Genomic DNA, 20,644 nt, shown 5'->3' with positions numbered 1-20,644 from the left:
CCAAAAGACCATGCGGCCTTCCTGCAGGGTTGAAAAGAAAGCACACCAAATTTTAACTTCAGTTGTTTTTTTCTTAGGAGATGCCAAAGATGAGTTTAGACAATTGAGTCCTCAATTATTCAGTCGCATAACATATAGTTCCAGGGAAAATGTCTTTAAAATGCTTCTTTGGGGGGGGGGTAACCATTCTTTTGTCTAAAAAAGAGAATTCATTCCTGTTTTCTAAAATCTATGTAGTATACACAGAATTAATATTTATCTCAAGAAAAATCTGAAGATTTTCAAGGAAAACTGCAGGACTTAATAGCAAGTGATTAGGTAGGATACATTGGTAAGGATACTGAACACATTGGATTTCATATGAGGATGAACACCCACACAGAAGGAATAGCAAACAGAGTGAAATATAACATTGGCTGAATTGATTCCATTTTAATTTAATTAAATTTCCTTCATCAAATCTCTTTGAAAAAAATTTTAGCCCTCTCTTCTTCAAACCTCACCCCCTAATTTGGCTAGAATAAAGTTTATTTACTCTATATACAATACATTCTCTTCCTTAGTTTGGGTTCCGCCTCAAAGTGGACCTTGCTTGAGACAGTGATATGGACGCAAGCTATTTATTGGTGAAGTGATCCTGGGAAGCGGGGAGGAGGGGGAAAGGAGAAAGGAAGGAGGAAAGTCAATAAAGGTGCGTTCATGAGCAGGTTACCACTCTGGGCAACTGCCAGTTTCCTCACTGGGAACCTCTCAGAAACTATATCACACTCCCTTCAGAACAGGCCCCCTGAGATATGAGGAAGATAGACCATTTATCTACCATCATGCCTCCCTCATTAGTCAAGGGGAAATGGGGTAACTCTCCAGCAATCACAGCCCCTCAACATGTTAGGACAGCACATTTCTACAGCCAGAGAACCTCCTCAGACAAAGGACAGACAAACCTGTATGTTCGTTCAGGACTGTTTGCAAGTGCTCTTGGGATGAGTCAAGGAAAAACAGGCACTATGTCTAGCCACAATGAATTGCTTTATTGATCAACTTAATTCTCAACTTCACTGGACATAATGATATAAAAACTTAGAAAAATACATATCTCTAGCCCCTGATACCATTCGTGTGTGTTTGTGTGTGTGTGTCTTTTTAGGGTGGCACATGAGGCATGGAGGTTCCCAGGCTAGGGGTTGAATCAGAGCTACTGCTGCTGGCCTACACCACAAGCACAGCAATGTGGGATCTGAGCCAGGTCTGCAACTTACACCACAGCTCATGGCAACACTAGATCCTTAACCCACTGATCAAGGCCAGGGATCGAACCCGTGTCCTCATGGATACCAGTCAGGTTTGTTAACTACTGAGCCCTGAGAGGAACTCCCCCCAAAGCCCTTCTGATTAGGCCAATGGTTAGGTTTGGGAACCTGAATTTTAACAAGCACCTTAACCATTCCGAAGCAAGCGGTCCTTGGACCACTGTGTGAAACTACTGTGCTGGTGATGCCAAAGACTATGAATTTATTCCCAGGTGGCCTAACCAGTGGCTCAGAAAGAAAAATCTCTAACTTGGCCACAGATGGATCTTACTTTCCTACGTCCCATTTTTTCCAAATATAAGCTATTGTTCGTAAGGAGAATATAATGAGAGTATGTGGATGTGTTAGCACTTTGTGAGTCTAATTCTGGAAAAGCACTTTAAATATAAGTACATCCTACTGACCGTGGATCAAGAGCAACATTGTCAGATACCCTTATGCTGAAGTGACCACACTTTTCCAACAAAATGGTGTGATAAGTAGGAGTGAATGTAAGGAGAAAATAAGAGTTGGCACTGAAACAGAAAATGAAGTCATTGTACCTATATATATGTAATGGTCAGAATCTAAGGGAAAATTTATCTTCAAGCTTTTGTTACTAGGGAGCCAGCATATAAACCAGTGCAGCTTTGGGAAGCATCAAAGCCAGACCAAGTGTTGAAACAGTCTTTTTCGAAGTTTCCTGGATTGTGATAAAGGGTAACATGGTACTTCTAAAATTATAGAATGTGTTTGATAAAGGGTAACATGGTACTGCTAAAAGCAATTTGCTGTGCAACACAGTTCCTTTCACATTCTGCTCATCTGTCTACTATGAACTAGGAAGAGTGGGCAATGAGAGCCCCAGGGCACTGACCCTTGTTCCTCTCTAAGAAAGATGATCTGCAGTTTGGAGGGAGATGGTATCTCTTGTAAACGGTGCAAATCCAAGCTCGTATCTCCTCTCCTCAGTCCCAGGTTCTCATTACCACTTCTCTCTGACATGTCGTATCATCAAGAAAGGTATAAAGTTAAAATATCCAGGAGTATTGTGGTTTCCCAAACCCGTCAGGATAAACGAGTTGCTTACTATAGCCTGCAAGGTACTTCTTGATCTGGCCTCTGTCTGCCTTGCCAGTCTCCTCCATCACGAATCCCTGATATCCTTTAAGCTCCAGCCTTATTAAAACTCTTTGAGCCTTACAAATTTTCTGTAGATCCTTAGTCTTGGCTCACATCAAGCCGTGTCTTCCTCCTGGAAGATTCCTCCAGGGAGCCTACTCGTCCACCTGACTCACTAATCTTCAGGTACCGGTCTGTATGAACTCCCTCTGTGACGCTTCCCTGGCCCCTTCAGAAGATGAGTCAGTGCTGTAATCGAATCTTTATAGGCCTTGGGATCTAACACTTTTGAAGGCCCTTTCTCATACCATGTTAAGTAGATTGAGATATATCACATTATACACTATATGATTGTTCTTGCTGTAAACATTTGAAAATAATTTTTATATTTCTGCTTTTGAAGTTATTTGCCTAATGAAAACTAATTTAATTTGCTATTGATTATGACAGGGTAAGAGTTACAGGTTTGGGTGCCAACTCGTTACTTACCAGCTGTGTGATCTTAGACAAGCCACTAAACCTTTCTGAATCTCAGTTATCTTATCTGAAACAAGAGAGACCTGCCTAAGTGATCTAGGGCCCCATTTAGTGCTCTATCCTTAACTGTGGGAAGAAATGTCTCTGGTGCTGGTAAGTGTCTGGGGGTAGGACTGGGACAAGGCTTCCTTACTCCACTGACATAACCAGCACCAAGGAGACAAAACCATTGGCAGACATCCGGCCAGGGCTGCCAGTTGAGTAGAAGAAGACAGTTCTACAAATATGTGTAGAAAGACAGTAGTTCTAAAACTGAAAATAAGAATAATCATTTTATATAATGAACAATCTAATATACCATCCTATAATCAGAGAAAAATTCAGAGCACCCAAATATACTTTCCTAAGTATGTTTTTCTAAACAAGATTGACAATTAAAGCATAATTATAATTTTTTTCTTTTTTTTGAATTTTTTTTTTCTTTTTTGTCTTTTTGCTATTTCTTGGGCCACTCCCGCGGCACATGGAGGTTCCCAGGCTAGGGGTCGAATCGGAGCTGTAGCCACCGGCCTACGCCAGAGCCACAGCAACGCGGGATCCGAGCCGCGTCTGCAACCTATACCACAGCTCACTGCAACGCCGGATCGTTAACCCACTGAGCAAGGGCAGGGACCGAACCCGCAACCTCACGGTTCCTAGTCGGATTCGTTAACCACTGCGCCACGACGGGAACTCCAATTTTTTTTCTTTTTACAGCCATACCTGCAGCACATAGAAGTTCCCAGGCTAGGGGTTGAATCTGAGCTGCAGCTGCTGGCCTATACCACAGCCACAGAAACACTGGATCCAAGCTCATCTGCAACCTATGCCACAGCTTGTGGCAATGGCAGATCCTTAACCCACTGAGCAAGGCCAGGGATAGAACCCACATCCTCATGGAGACTATGTCCCCTTTTTAATCCACTGAGCCACTGTGGGAACTCCTAATTATAATTATTTATCATACTGCCCCCAAGGCTTGATGTTGGTGACAAACATACAGAACGTGATGTAAAAAACAAACAAAAAAAAAACCAAGTGTTGGAAAGAGTAACCCTCATTATTATTTCAACTGATTTTACTCTTAGAAATGACATGTGTCTTCTGATTTGTGAATATGAGTGTTCAAATTATAGAAGTAACCAGTCTCTACTTTTGTATAAAGGCATTTTCTTATTTCATACTACAAACATCCGTAACTTAGTATAAGCTTAAAAAAGCAGATATCTTTTTTCTGATAGAAAAGTAATAACGTTCTATGAAAAAACATACCTTTAATCCTAAAATCCAGAGATAAACACTGGGGTTTGTGCATATCTTTTCTTTCTAGACAAATAGTTATACAAGCACTTATACACATTTCCAAAAAGGCATACATTTTACACCTGTGCTGCAGAATCTGAATGAAGAGGTTACCTGGACTGGAGACAGCAGTATCTATTGCTGTGACCCTAACATGCCCGGCCTGTCTGAAAAGTTACTGTAGCTGATGGTCCACAAACAAAGTATTTTCCATGACCTAATCTGCATGGAGAAAAGGGAAGGAAAAATGAGGGTAGAGGAGACAGGGGTGTCTGCCTTTAGGTATTGGCTCTTTCATAAGTACATGGATCAACGTCTGCGTCCTATGAACAGAAGGCTGTAGAGACACAGCAGCACCTCTGAGACTCAGGTGACAAGTGAGACATCAAGTTGGGAGTAGGGCTTCTTCCCACTCTCCCTATAGAGCAAGTACCAGTGGCTTGGATGTTAGCATCCCCCATATGAGCAACACCAGCAGTGGCAGGGAGGAGGCACCTTTATGAGGCCTCTTTGCTTGAGGAAGTGGATATGCATGGCTGAGGTTGATGAAGAAAATTCTCTACTTCTTTGGGTGACAAGAGCTCAGAGACAGCTTAACAAGCATGGGTATCAATCCCAGGCTTAACTGGGGAAGACTGTGGGGCCACTGGAATCCTCCGTGAGCAGGTGTGAGCATTAGACAGTGAAAGTTCAGTTCTTACTGATAATATCCTCGTCATCTATAACCGCAGTCTGGTGATGCCTAGGGAAACTCAGATTATGTACTGTGTGGAACCTATTCCCTCTCTCCCATCCACTTAACTATCGAATTTAAATATTTCTTCATGGGATTAAATATTTCTCTACAATATCATCTTTATGGATGCAGAGTGTCCCATGTTTTGAATGGATAAGAGTTTTTTGGTCTCTTGTAGTTTAATATTGGGAGCTTTTCAACAGTAACAATTTTATGATAAATCACCTTGTAGCAAAATCTTTCAAAACCATGATTACTTCTGTAGGTTAGATTAGGAATGTGCTTTTGGGGTCAAACAGGAAATACAAAGTCCTGAAGATTTGGGGACACCTGCTAAACTTCTCCCTACAGATTGTTATTTTAACATTCCTAAAAAAAAACATATTTCATATGCTCTGAACTAGATTAGAATTTGAGGGTTTTTTTAAAGATCATAACATTGTATTGGCTTTAAGATTAGGCTTGATGCAGTCTTGGAATTATGATTCAAGAGAAATACAAAGAGTTTGGCCAATCACACATATCAATAACAACGTAGACTGCTTCATATTATATTTAAAGGATGAATTTTATAAAAGAAAAATGCACCACAAAGTAAAAAATGAATTCATATGCAGACTATGCAAAATAATATACTGCAGCAGGACAAGATGCTATCTTTCATAGTTCTTGAAAAATATAATATGTTCAGAGTCTGTCACTGATATGATTGTCTGGGTTCACGACCCAGAGAGGAAGAATGTAAAATTCTATGAGGATCAGAGTATTGGTACATCCACTCAACATTATGGAGAATGGTTGGTTTGCAGTGATAGGTCAATTCTCAGGGAAACTGATAGGGAGCACATTACCGCATGATATCCAGTGTGGGGATAAGGTAGCCTAGAAAATGAAACAAAGTAGGTGGAAGATTGCAGAAACAATCTTGGATAGAATCTGGGGAATGGCACTTCCGTGTGGACTTCTCACAAGGACTACCATGTTTGTATGGCCTCACTAGGACAGATTCTCAGGGTCATAGGGAATAAGGGTCACTGGTGTCATGGTAGAGTCTTTTACTCAACCTCCCACCATTTGGCAAACAGTTCTCTACTTGAACCCTCCAGTGACAAGGAACTCTCCCTGCAAATGTCACTATTAAATAGAACATGGCTAAGTAAAACTAGTTATCTGAACAATTTGAGACAATACTTAGTGGGAAGAGAGAAATCACAAGGGCATCGTGGTAGTCACTTAGGCTATAAAGCCTCTCTCTCCCTTAGAGGCATTTGCAGGATGGGCTTCCCCACCCTGGTAGAAGTTGAGTATGGCCACAGTTTTGTTGCTTGGGCTAATGAAATGTGGGTAGAAGTGACCTATATCAGTTACATATGAAGCTTGAAAAGACTGTGCTGTGAATTTACATATTTGTTGTTCTTTACCAAAATAATCATGGAACATGTGTTGAGATGATGCCTCCAACAGGATGGGCAGAGCCCTCCCACCAACTACAAAGAAGCCACAGTGTGAGAAATCAGCTTGTGTGTATTAAGCCACTGACCTCTAGGTGCTGTCTGTTATTGTGGCAAAACCTATTCCACAGTGATTGTTAGAGTCAGTGTTAGCTGGGATTATTTCAAAATGGCAACTTACCAGATAAAGTCTTGGTCCATATATGTTTCATACAACCTTCTATATATATATATATATATATATATATATATATATATATATAGAGAGAGAGAGAGAGAGAGAGAGAGAGAGAGAGAGAGAGTGCTATAGTAGAGTAGCATGTAAGCACAACTCATGTTCAAAGTACTTCAACATTAAAAAAGAAATGTGATTGCTTAGCCTCTTTAACTTACTAGGGCATATAATGAACACATAATAGAAAAGTGTTAAAATCCTAAAAAGCTAAGTGCACCAAATTCAGCTCAGTGGTCACCTCTGGAGAGGCAAGGGTACTTAGGCGTTTCAACTATATGAGTTATGTTTTATTATTATTTTAAATCTGAACCACATAATACCAAAATTTAAGGTTTTATATAGCTAAGTACTTTAATGATATTTTCTATTACATAGAGTATGCTTCAGATCATTCACAATACATTTTTAAAAGAAAATTAACAATTATTGAAGTCAAAGGGTTTTCTGATTATTATTAGCTAACCTAAACCTTCAAACAAAATATCTTACTTCCCAAAGAGTTCTAGATAATTGAGAATTTCCTGGATTAAAAAATAATAATTCTCCCTAAGCTCTTAAAGGATGGTAGGTTGTACAAAGGAGAATTCACACTACAACATCTCTTTGTGTTTGAATTCTGGCCTCTGAAAAGACTTCCTTACTCTCTATGTTAATTCTCAGCTGGAGAAAGTTTCCTCTTTCAATGTGACCATGAAGCCAGTCGTTATGGCTACATATGTGCAGTGGAAAGAACACAAAATTTGAATGCTCCTTACATTAAAATCCCAACTTTAACACCTATTTGCTGTGTAGCCTTGGGTAAACCAATTAACTTCTCTGAACCTCAGTTTCTACGTTTTGAAATTTGAAAAGACAAATTTCTATTGCATAGGGTCAACAGTATCCTATTGATGTTTTTGAGTACTCCAGTTCTGTAACAGAACTCCATGCAAATGTCAAATATGATATGTTTTATAGTATAATACCATTATTTGGGGATTAAAAAATCTGAAATTTGAATAACTTACACCTTGAAATGTGTGCTGAGAGATCTGTATTTCATTAAAATGTTGACAAGAGCACAAAGAAGCCCTCAGTCTGACCTCTTCCCTGCTCTATTCAAAATTCTTTCATGGTACTTCACAGTTGTTATCACTCTCATTTTTAGATTACCAGTGAGGTACCACATCTTTTCTTATACCTCTTAGAGATTTATATTTTCCTCCAGAGTCATATTGGGCCTTTTATTATCTTTGAAAAAGGAGGGGGTAGACCAGTGAGGGAAATGGGAGGAGGTTATGCAAAGGGGATCACAGAAAGAAGGGGCTGGTATAAGCAGCTTTTGGCAGGAAAGAGCTCTCTGCAGGAGGCCCTTTCTGTCTTGTCCCTTTAGTATATTGCAGATAACTTTAAACCAGGCAGCCCCATGCTCTACTCATCTCTGGCCTACACACACCTTTCAGATCTTTTAATCCCACAATACCATGCCTAACCTGCTGGTTCTTGCCATAGATCAAAGTAAAAATGCAGAATAAGTCGTTAACAGATGACCAGTCCATCTTTTCCCCAAACTGCCAGGTCTCTGATTAAAAGCAATGTTTTCCATTTCTACCAACACTTGCTTCTTGAGTACTGATTTTTGAGCAGTGAGTAGCCAGACCTATGTTTGGTAACACTGGGAGGTTCCCAGGCCCAACTCCTAGTCCTTCTCTTGGAGTCCAACATATGACTTCCCCAAGAAGCATATTTCCTCCTCTCTTGATCTTTTGTCCTCCAGGGCTAGACCCATTTTCTTAGCCTAACTTATCCTCTCACAATAATTTATTTTAACTGGGACCTTGATCCCAAACCATTTATCTTAGAGAGACTTAATGCTGAAGAGCAGAGGAGCCTTCACTCAGTTGGAAGAGCATCTGATGACAAAGATAAAGGGTGATGGTAATTTTAAAATCAACATTGGTATTATAAGACTATGAAAAATAGATACCTAAATATTGGCATTGTCCTTTTGCCCCAGTACAGCAAACACTAGTCATAATGATAATTAAATAAGAAAATGCATGGGAAAGTACTTTATAGTGTGCATTTGTCATTGTAATTTAAGAGAATACAGAGTTTTTACTGCTTTGTTTGAAATCTTATCCAACAACATCTCAGTATATTCTAAAAATATAATCCTCCTGAGTCCACCAATGTTGCATATCTGGGGATTAAACTGTCAGAGTTCCTCTTTAATTGTAAGGGTTTTGGTGTGTGTATGTGTGTGCATGCACGTGCGTGTGTGTGTGTGTGTCTGTGTGTGTTTGGTTAGTCTTATTTTTCATCTTTGTTGTTTTTGTTTTCTGTTTTACATTGGATAGAAGCTATTATTTTGAATTATTTTTATGTTAACATTTACACTTATTACTTATAAGCACTTTAAGGTGCATTATTTCATTTCTCAAAAGTGCCCAGGAACAAGTTGTTTTTATTTCCATTTTACAGATGAATAAACTGAGGTTCAGAGAAGGTGACCAAGTTTATATTAGCAATAAATGGCAGAGCTAGGACTCAAGCCCAGTGCTTCTGACATGAGGTTATTATCTTGTTCTATTCTAAGGATAAGATTTTAATACTTTCTCCTTGGCAAGAACCAGCAGAAACTTTTTTTTTTAAAGGGGGAAAAGATTTCAGTGTGACTAAATGCAATTTAAGTCTCAGAAACAAGGCAATCAGAGTTGTTAAATTATAGCACCTGCAAGTAAAGAGCAGAAAACAAGGCCAGGCAACTCTTCTTCTAAAATGTGAGGCACACAAAACAAAAGAGGCATTGAAATGTCACTCATAGTTCAAAAATGATGATGTGGAATTCCTTAACTTCTGGCCCCAGAGAAACACACTCAGAATCATCAAGTTCTTGCAGAACCTTCAAGAGATTATTTATCTGCAGGATGGGATTTATAACAATCACCTGGTAGGTTCAAGCTGCGAAAAATTAGTTGTCGAAAAAAGGCAATAAAAATTGCAAGTACAAGCAACCATCAAAATGATAGAACTGTCACATCTGTATGTATCAAGCAACAATTGCACTCATTATGTCCAAACCCCTGGTACTTAATATTGTCTGCCAAGGAAGCTAAGTTCCATTTAGAGTTTTGCTGTTAGTCAAATATGTGTAAAAGAGATTTGACTGTGTTTTTCATAATTTGACAGAGAATGCAGTGAAATTATCTTGAGAGGATTCTACTAGTATCTGGGAAGATGTGTCAAAAGGGATATCACAGCCCTAAGTATTTTGGAACAATACATCAGTATTGATTTTGAGGACATGGGAGACCTCAAACAACTCATATTCCTATTTTTAGGGAAAATCATAATGTAATCACCAATTTGCATGTTTTCCCTCAGGGCAATCCTCCTTTTGTAGACCCCCAAGCATGAGAGGTATTGATGAAATGACAGAGAAAAGTAGAGAGAGGAGGAAAGCATGGAGAGAGAGAGAAGGAGTCAGAAGTACACTGGAAGGGGGAGAGGGAGGCAGGAAAGGCAAAGAGAGGGAAAGAGAAAAATAGACTAAGGATGAAAACCACAAAGAATATCTCATTATTTTGATCACTTTTTGAAACTATTTTGTTGTGTGTACATTTATCCTCACCAAAAAAATAATATTATTGATTTCAGTAAAAATAAGGATGGGAAAGGAGATGTTCTCAGGTTCATTTACAAGTTGGTAAATTTCTACCACTTTTCCTTCTCCCTCTGACTTTTCCAGCTTCTTCTAGTTCAGTATTTGCTTTTTAATTTGCTCTAGTAGGTCAGTGTAGAGTTGAATGCTGGCCAGAGATATTGTTGTATACCGGAATTTTAGCAATTCCGAATTTCCCTCTCATTAGTGACAGAAAAATTTATATTCTGGACCTTAAAGTCATTATTCTCTTGTCAAGGGATTTCCATTTAAAAGGCCCCAGTCAGCATGGAAAAGTACATTTTAAGGATTAGCTGGAGATGTAGAAGGGACATTTTTCTGAATGGCTAACATTCACAGGCTTGGTTTCTGGAACCACCTGCATTGCTCATGGCCTATTATACGTCAATCCATTCTGCTGTCCTCCTACTGTTAATTCCCTCCCTTTCCGTCCATTACCTTCTTATTCTACAAACTTTGTTCTCTCTCTCCAATAACGGTTTTACTTCTCATTTTGGTTTATGACATTCAAGGATTACCTACAGCAATGCTCTCCTGACTTGTTACCACTTTTTATGGTGCTTTGTCAGACTGCCCCTCTATCACTGTTTCATACTTCTGTGTGGGTCCCAGGTAGGCTCCTACTTTGTCAGCATGTTTCAATTTTAAAGCCTGGTTGGCATCTATTCTCCTCACCAACTGCCACTAGTAAAATATCCCTCAGTCAAAATTATATGCTCATATAGTTAACTTATCAAGATACACATCAGTGCTTCAACTGTGGCCCTATGTGTCTCTCATCCCCCACCCCTTCATCCCTTCCACACATTTTAAGCATGTCCCTACAGTCCTGGACCTGCAAAAAAACTTATTGAGATCTAATTTAAAGAAAAATAGTTACTATATAAAGTATGCAAAAATGGAAAAACACATAATTACTTGGAGGAGAAAAATGAATACTGAAAAAGTGGGTGAAGAATGTATAAATGCATTCATGGAACAAAGAAAGCTTGAAAACATTATACTGCAAACATATACAAACAATGGTTAGCTTTTTTCTTTCTTAATTCCCATATGAGCTGAATCAAAAAGGGTACTGAAAATAAGAATGCTAACTGGATAAACTAATGATACAGTGAACCTAAATGGGAAGAGAGAAAGGAGTACATGTCAGTCTCAGTAACAAGGTCTGGGTTTTAATGTCCATGAGGATAGGGCATCTTGAGGACTTGAGTTGGAAAGAACTGAGACTCCTGTGTAAAAGCCAGAAATCCTGAAAGCTTGCTTTTCACTTCAGAGAAAGAGTGTTCCAAATAAATCCACCTTCTGGCATAGGAATATTACAAGGAAGGTGAATTTTGACTACCTATACTTTCAGATTATGCCAATTTAACTTAGGAATATAGAAGCATGAGCCCAAGAGAAACATGGAAATTACAGGCCAATATCATTGATGAATATAGAGGCAAAAATCTTGAACAAATTATTAGCAAGCCAAATCCAACAATACATTAAAAGGATCATACACTATGGTCAAGTGGGATTTATCCCAGGGATGTAAATATTCTTCAATATTCACCTATCAATGTGGCATACCACATGAACAAACTGAAGAAAAATAAACATTTGGTCATCTCAATAGATGCAGGAAAAGCTTCTGACAAAATTCAACACCCATTTTTTGATAAAAACCTTCAGAAGGTGGGCATAGAGGGAAACTACCTCAACATAATAAAGGCCACATATGTCAAACCCACAGCTAATATCATTTTCAATGGTGAGAAGTTGAAACCATTTCACTAAATCAGGAACAAGTCAAGGAGGTCCACTCTCACCACTGTTATTCAATATAGATTTGGAAGTCCTAGCTATGGCAATCAGAGAAGATAAAGAAATAAAAGGATTCAAAATTATAAAAGAAGTAAAACTGTCACTGTCTGAAGATGATGTAATACTATACATAGAAAATCCTAAAGATGCTACCAGAAAACATAGAGCTCATCAATGAATTTGGTAAAGTTGCAGGATACAAAGTTAATACACAAAAATCTCTTGATTTTCTATAGACTAACAATGAAAGGTCAGAGAGAGAAATTAAGGTAATAATCCTCTTTACTGTCACATCAAAGAGAATATAATACCTAGGAATAAACCTACCTAAAGAGGCAAAAGACTTGTTCTTCCTACACTGTTGGTGGGAAATTTAAGCTGGTGCAACCACTCTGGAGGGCAAATGGAGGTTCCTTTAAAAACTAAAAATAGAACTACCATATGACCCAGCAATCCCCATTCCTGGGCATATATCCAAAGAAAACCATAATTTGAAAAGATACATGCACCCCCCAATGTTCACTGTAACACAATTTGCAATAGCCAAGACATGGAAGCAACCTAAATATCCATTGAGAGAGGAATGGATAAAGAAGATGTGGTACATATATATAAGGAAATACTACTCAGCCACACCAAAAAAAGAGTGAAATAATGCCATTTGCAGCAACATGGATGGACCTAGAGATTATCATACTAAGTGAGGTAAGTCAGACAAAGACAAATATCATATGATATCACATATATGCAGAATCTAGTACAAATGACACAAAGAATTTACACACAAATCAGAAAATAAATCTTGAAGATTTTTAAGCCAAACGTATGGTTACCAAAGGGGAAATGTTGAGGGGAGGGATAAAATGGGAGGCTGTGATTGACATATACACACTGCTATATATGAAATGGATGAATAACAAAGACCTGGTGTATAACACACAGAAATCTACTCAATATTCTATAGTAACCTATATGAAAAAGAATCCAAAAATGAATGGATATATGTATATGTGTAACTGATACACTTTGCTGTACACTTGAAACTAATATAACATATTTAGTCAATTATAGTTCAATAAAATTTTAAAAACAAAAAAATAATATTTTTCAAAAGGGATACCCTTAAAAATCTAGGATTCACATGAATTCTACAGAAGTAATATCTACCAAAAATGAGATAAAATAATTATAAATAAAAATAAACAATCCACCATGATCTAGAGATAGCAGACACAATATACAGGAGGATTAGAATATGAATAGTTGCAAAAAACAGCATAATCTGAAAGAATACAAAAAATAAATACCATAAGCATAGGAAATTTATAAAATCAGGCAAATTTTTTGAAATGCCCATAGAACTTGTAGGTGTTTTTTAAAAATGGGTTAAGGGACATGGAATACAGAAAAAATGAGAAGATCCAACATATATTAAAAGAGACCAAAGAATGGAAGTAGAGAAAATTTGAAGATGTGATGGCTGAAAGTTTTGCAGAAATGGCAGAAACATGACAATGTTATTCTAGATGTAAGACAAGTCCCAGCCAGTATAAATATATGCTTAGAAATGTTACACTGAAATTTCAGGACACCAAAGAAAAAGAAAAATGTAAAAACAACTGGAGAGAAAAAGTGGATTATCTATTATAAACAGTAATAAAAGAGTTTCACAGAAACAATAAAAGCATAGAATGGCAGTTGGGGGAGAAAGTGAAATGGATTAATACTGTGAAAGTTCTGAGAGTAGAAAATAAACTAGTCAATATAAATTCACTGCCAAGACAGAGCACCATTCCAGATTAATTGAATATAAAGACAATCTCAGATAAGCATTATGAATTTTTATAATTTGTTAGAACCTTGCCGAAAGAACTACTAAAGGATAAATTTCATAAATCCTGAAGGAGAGGAATAAAGGAAGGAATTGTAAGGGGAAAAAAAAACCACAAACTGATGAACATATGGGGAAATTCAAGGAGTCCCTGACTGAAAAAAATTAATGAAAAATTTGAGGAAGATATAAAAATCTTGAATGACACCAAGATCTCAAAGTGACCTGAAAATACAATATATTAAGAGAAGCATAGACCTATTGATTAACCTAAACTTTTTAAATTTTATACATTTACAATTTCAGAGTAATCTCTTAAAGAATAGAAATATAATTTATAGCATAAAGGGGGGTTAAAATAAGGAATCCAATCTAGAAGGCAGAGAACAGGAAAAAGCATCAAAGTCTATGTTTATTTATAATTTAATATTGAAGCACCTTAAGTATTCCCTTTAAAGTCAGCAACAAAGTAAGAATGTTCTCTACCACTGCCTTTTTCTAGTTTTACACTGGCGGCCTTAGCTGAAGCAATAAGGCAAGAAAAACAAATTAGTCATAACAATCAGAAAAGAAGAAAAACAAATCTGCTACTACTTGCAGATAATGTAACTGTCTTTAAAAAAAACCTAAGAAATATCTAGACACTTTTAAAACTAATAACAGAATTTAACAAAGTTTTTTCAAGAAAACTGATATAAAAATATCAATATTATTCCTATCATGAAGCAACAAACAACTGGAAAATGTAATCATCTCCCTAAAATTCCACTTCTAGGTGTCAATCCAAGGCATGCTTTTGAACATAGAAACATAAAGACAGCAATAAGATAATTTCTGCAAAAGAAGCTATAACAGTATAAAATGTTATGAAAAAAACAAAAAAGAACCAACCAAATCATCCCTCAGTAGGTATCTTCACAAAATAGGATAAAATACAACAACTGAAAAGAATGAATTGTCAGTCTCTATAAAACTCAGAAATATAATGTTGAATAAAAAGGCAAGTTTCAAAAGGACACTTCCAAATGGTATCACATAAAATATCCCTAAAATATAATTTATGAATATATAGACATTTAGGGAAAATACAAAAAAAATATACATGAAAATCATGCAGGAGAATGAAGCCTCTAACTTCACACGTATATAACTGACCCTTGAACAATGCAGGGATTAATCTGAATATAACTTATAGTCAGCCTTGGATATCTATGGCTCCTCCACATTCATGGATTTAACCAACCACAGACTGTGTAGTATTTTAGTATTTGCTATTGACAAGCATCTGTGTATAAGCAGAAAGCATAGTTCAAATCTGCATTGTTCATGGTGCAAGTGTAGTTACTTCTGGATCCAGGATAGTAGGACTTCAGCCATATCTGTAATATTTTATTTCCCTTGAAAAATATTTGAAACATATATGGCAAAATTGTAAAATATGGCCTTGATGGTAGGTGCACTGATGTCTGTTATACTATTTTCTCTGTCTGAATTCTATCATAATTTTAAAAATAGTGAAAAGATATTCAGACATAGAGAATAGACTTGTGGTTGCCAAGAGGGGAGGCTAAAGGGAGTGGGATGGACTGGGAGTTTGGGGTTAGTGGATGCAAACTATTACATTTGCAAGGATAAACAATGAGGTCCCACTGTATATAGCACAGGGAACTATATCCAATCTCTTGGGTGGAACATGATGGAAGATAATATGAGAAAAAGAATGTATATATATATATATATATATGCATATATATATATATATATGCATATGACTGGGTTACTTTGGTGGGCAGTAGAAATTGGCACAACACTGTAAATCAACTATACTTTAAAATGTAAAAAAAGTTTTAAGAAAGAACATGTTTTCTTTGTTTATGTTAGTTACTACAAATAAAAGTACAAAGATAATATTGGCTTATTTTAATAAAATAATAAAAATTACTCTAGTAATAAAAATAGTGAAAAGATATTTATCAATCATATGGAAATTTTGACCAAGTTATTTTTGATCAAGTTTTTGATATCCCTGTTAAAATGCCTGGAATAAGGGAAGTACATGACAAGTATCTTTTTTTTTTTTTTTTGCTGTATTTAACATATATATTTTTATAAAGATTTTTATTTTTTCTATTATAGCTGGTTTACAGTGTTTTCTCAATTTTCTATGGTACAGCAAGTTGACCCAGTTACACATACATGTATACATTCTTTTTTCTTACATTATCGTACTCGATTGTGACTAGGTACAGTTCCCAGTGCTATACAGCAGGATCTCATTGCTTATCCATTCCACAGGCAATAGTTGGCATCTATTAATCCCAAGCTCCCAATCCATCCCATCCCCTTCCCCTCCCCCTTGGCAACAACAAGTCTGTTCTCCATGTCCATGATTTTCTTTTCTGTGGGAAGGTTCATTTGTGCTGTATATTATATCCCAGATATAAGTGAGATCATATGGTATTTGTCTTTCTCTTTCTGACCTACTTCACTTAGTATGAGAGTCTCTAGATCCATCCATGTTGCTGCAAATGGCATTATTTTGTTCTTTTTTATGGCTGAGTAATATTCCATTGTGTATATATACCACATCTTCCTAATCCAATCTTCTGTGATGGACATTTAGGTTGTTTCTATGTCTTGGCCTTTGTGAATAGTGCTGCAATGAACATGCAGGTGCATGTGTCTTTTTCAAGGAAAGTTTTGTCTGGATATATGCCCAAGAGTGGGCTTGCTGGGTCAAATGGTAGTACTATGTATAGATATCTAAGGTACCTGCATACTGTTCTCCATAGTGATGTTACCAGCTTACATTCCCACCAACAGTGCAAGAGGGTTCCCTTTTCTCCACACCCCCTCCAGCATTTGTTATTTGTGGACTTATTAATGATGGCCATTCTGACTGGGGTGAGGTGGTATGTCATGGTAGTTTTGATTTACATTTATCTAATAATCAGGGATGTTGAGCATTTTTTCATGTGCTTGTTGGCCATCTGTATATCTTCCTTAGAGAAATGTCTATTTGGGTCCGTTGCCCATTTTTCAACTGAGCTATTGGCTTTTTTGCTGTTGAGTTGTATAAGTAGCTTGTATATTCTAGAAATTAAGCCCTTGTCAGTTGCATCATTTGAAACTATTTTCTCCCATTCTGTAAGTTGTCTTTTTGGTTTCTTTTTGGTTTGTTTTGCTGTGCAAAAGCTGTCAGTTTGATTAGGTCCCACTGGTTTATTTTTGCTCTTATTTCTTTTGCTTTGAAGACTGACCTGAGAAAACATTTCTAAGGTTGATTTCAGAGAATGTTTTGTCTATGTTCTCTTCCAGTAGTTTGATGGTGTCTTGTCTTATATTTAAGTCTTTCAGCCATTTTGAATTTATTTTGTGTGAGACTGTGTTCTAGTTTCATTGCTTTGCATGCAGCTGTCCAGGTTTCCCAGCAATGCTTGCTGAATAGACTTTCTTTTTCCCATTTTATGTTCTTGCCTCCCTTGTCAAAGATTAATTGACCATAGGTGTCAGGGTTTATTTCTGGGTTCTCTATTCTGTTCCATTGGTCTGTATGTCTGTTTTGGTCTTGGATCTTACTCAATTTTGTTGCCCAATCTTAGAAGAGACCTTTTTTTTTTTAACCTTCTGCCCATCTTTACCCATTTCTCCCTTCTTCCCCCACAACCCCCCCCATAAATTCGAAATCTGTTCCCTGTATGTATAAGCTTATTATTTTTCCTTTTTAGATTCCATATTTATTTGTTTACATTCATGTATAGTCGGTTTACAATGTTGTGGTAATTTCTGCTGTACAGCAAAGTGACCCAGTCATACATATATATATTCTTTTTCTCATATCATTCCCCCATCATGTTCTATCCCAAAAGATTGGACACAGCTCTTTGTGTTATACAGCAGATTCTACGTATTTTAGATTCCACAATCATGCCATATTTGTCTTTCTTTGACTGACTTGTTTCACTTAGTGTAATACCCATTTGTGACCCATTTTCTCACCAATGGCAGTATTTCAATTCTTTTTTGATGGCTGAATAGTATTCCATATACCACAATTTCAGTTACAGTGAAACTACAATTTGATTATTATAAATAGTGTTGCAATGAACGTGCAGTGTGTATAACAGTGTTTGATGAATGAAATACATGAGAATCATGAAAGCCACTTTGAGATTCACCTCTTCCCTTCTCAGTTTCTACTTTATTCTACTTCCCCCTTCCTCTATCTCCTGCTCGTTTCAGAGAAGTCACTGATATGTTTTAAATCCCCATGCAAAGTAATAATGACAATAAATCAAGAAAAAGAATAAGCTGTCTTGTCTCTTCCAGATTTTTAGACTTATATTTATGTTTGTGTAAGGTTAAGTCATAGAAAGACTAATTCATATTTTTGTTGCTTTCTCTACCAGTCAAGCTCATTGTTCACACATTAGAGAGCTGAAAATCATTACAAGCAGAGGTTCCTGTTCAGTTTATAAGAAAATTTTAAATTAACTGCTACAGGAGGATAAGGATGATGACAGATGATTTGTTCTCAATTTCCTATAATTTTATTAAAATTTTATTTTCTTATGACAAAAGAGAAAGGGTTTTAACACTGAAAAACATAATACTAAGCCTTCTACCCTTTGTCCCATGAGAAATGGGAGAAAAGAACTTGTCTGTCTTTATTACAATTTTAATATGAACAATAATACCTAGAAAATAGTATATATATACAAATAAAATGTAGTTATTATCTAAAAGGAGTTATTCTTGGCCTTGTACAGGAGATTAAGAGTATTAAGGTGATTAATAATTAATACTTAATAAAGATGTATTTAATTAAATAATTAAGATGTATTAATAATTAATTAAGATGTATTAATACATCTTAATACTTAATATCTCTCAACATAAACCTTAATAATTAAGTTATTTGTTATTTGCTTACCCTTTTAGAAATATAGCTTGAATCTGTAAGCATCTTAATTTATATCAACACCTCTGTCCCAGCCTAATCTCCTGTTTCCACCTGATTCTATAATACAAACAGGTTCACAGATACCACTAGGAAATAAATCATCAAGTAATATGTGTTCATCTAAACTACCAAGGGATATACCTATAAGGTAAACCCAAGGATCAGCCAAACATATATATTTGGCCCAAAATTACCCAGCTGACTATATAGACAGCTAAATTATCTGAAGAGCTAGAAGATAAAAATACCCATTTCATTGATTCACCAGGTGTGTTTAAACAGCGTAAATAATGAAAGCCATTTTTTGCAAATATATGTGGTGGTTTAACTCAAGTATCTGTCTGATTTCACACAAGTAATAAAGTGGATTGACATGCAGTTTCCTCCCACACTCAAAAAGCTCCCCTACCCCATAACAAAAGAACATGCTCAGCTGATCCTCGGGAGCTAGAGATTACAGGGGCAGTTACTCAGAGAGGAAACTCACAACACTCACTTTTCAGCTCCTTACAATGTCACATTTTAGACACAATTTTCAGGATAAAAAAGTTCATTAGATGCCCTATCTCTTTGAAAAGGCATACAAAGTATCATCTCTGGCAAATCGATATCTTATTTTGAGATAACCTGGAGTAGTATTTTTTCATACCATGTGATTCTAAATTTCCTAAAATTTCCATGCCTTTGTCTTTTCTACAGAAAACACTATAGAAAGGGAGGGAAGGGGGGAAGGAGTACAAGAAGTACAAGAAGTTCAACCAAAAATATGCTGGAGAAATTATTTGCTGGTACAAACTTGGAGCATCTCAACAAAATCAGTTATGACCAAAAGAAACTGCACACTATACAAGTTCTCATATCCCACTCAAGAAAAATGCCCAGGAGTTCCCGTTGTGGCACAGTGGTTAACGAATCCGAATAGGAACCATGAGGTTGCGGGTTCGATCCCTGGCCTTGCTCAGTGGGTCGAGGATCCAGCGTTGCCCTGAGCTGCGGTGTAGTTTGCAGACGCAGCTCAAATCCCCTGTTGCTATGGCTCTGGTGTAGGCCGGTGGCTACGGTTCCAATTAGACCCCTACCCTGGGAATTTCCATATGCCATGAGAGCGGCCCTAGAAAAGGCAAAAAGACAAAAAAAAAAAAAAAAAGAAAAAAAATGAAAAATGTCCAGTAGAGTCTTTTGCCTTGGAACCCAAATAAAGAAAAAAAATTAGCGTTGACTATCAAATAACATTACCTAGAAACCTCTTGGTTTATTGAATTCCTGAAACATGATACTGATTTTTAGAAAACAAATTAAAAAACTGCATTCATAATTAATAATATATTCAAGTCATCACCAAAAAGAAAAGAAATCTAATAATATATAATTATTTCGTAGGCTGTGGATGAAACTTCTTGTTCTATGGCTTTCTATTTAAGAAACACTTTGCATAAATTATCACTTCTTTACCAATATATGCGCCATCAAAATTTAACTATCAACGTTAAGACTGAACAATTTTATAAAATAATCCAAGTTCTCAGCATAAAAACTGCTACAATGATTCCAATTTGTCTGTAAAGCAAAAAAAATCCCACATACCTCAACAAATATAAAACACGGGATGATGGAATAACTTCGTTGAGTGTTGTTTCCTACAGCCATTTCTCACAACATGTAGCAAGGCTGCACCGTCTAAAACTCTCCAGGCTGAAACAGAAATGGATGGCATAGTGTAAGAACC

The 20,644-nt window shown here is 36.7% G+C and overlaps 1 protein-coding gene across 7 annotated transcripts in view; it reads right to left on the bottom strand.

Moving 5' to 3' along the window:
- PLPPR1 (phospholipid phosphatase related 1) overlaps window positions 1-20,644 on the bottom strand; it is a 337,564-nt gene that overhangs the window by 177,162 nt on the left and 139,758 nt on the right. For 6 of the 7 annotated variants that reach the window (XM_084991232.1, XM_084991261.1, XM_084991265.1 and 3 more), the window contains exon 2: window positions 20,503-20,610. In XM_084991232.1, coding sequence (XP_084847358.1) covers window positions 20,503-20,565 — 63 coding nt within the window. In that variant the 5' untranslated portion in view covers window positions 20,566-20,610. Of the gene's footprint in view, window positions 1-20,502; window positions 20,611-20,644 lie in introns of those variants that run through there. The other variant, XM_084991273.1, reaches the window with a different exon arrangement.

Source organism: Sus scrofa, chromosome 1 (genome assembly GCF_054392235.1).
Source record: "Sus scrofa isolate SSC_HxYL_T2T_F1_AM1 chromosome 1, Sscrofa_HxYL_maternal_Yorkshire_Landrace_v2.0, whole genome shotgun sequence".
NCBI classification, from domain to species: Eukaryota; Metazoa; Chordata; class Mammalia; order Artiodactyla; family Suidae; genus Sus; species Sus scrofa.
The sequence above is the reverse complement of the archived record's forward strand: the minus strand, read 5'-3'. Positions and strand labels throughout refer to the sequence as shown.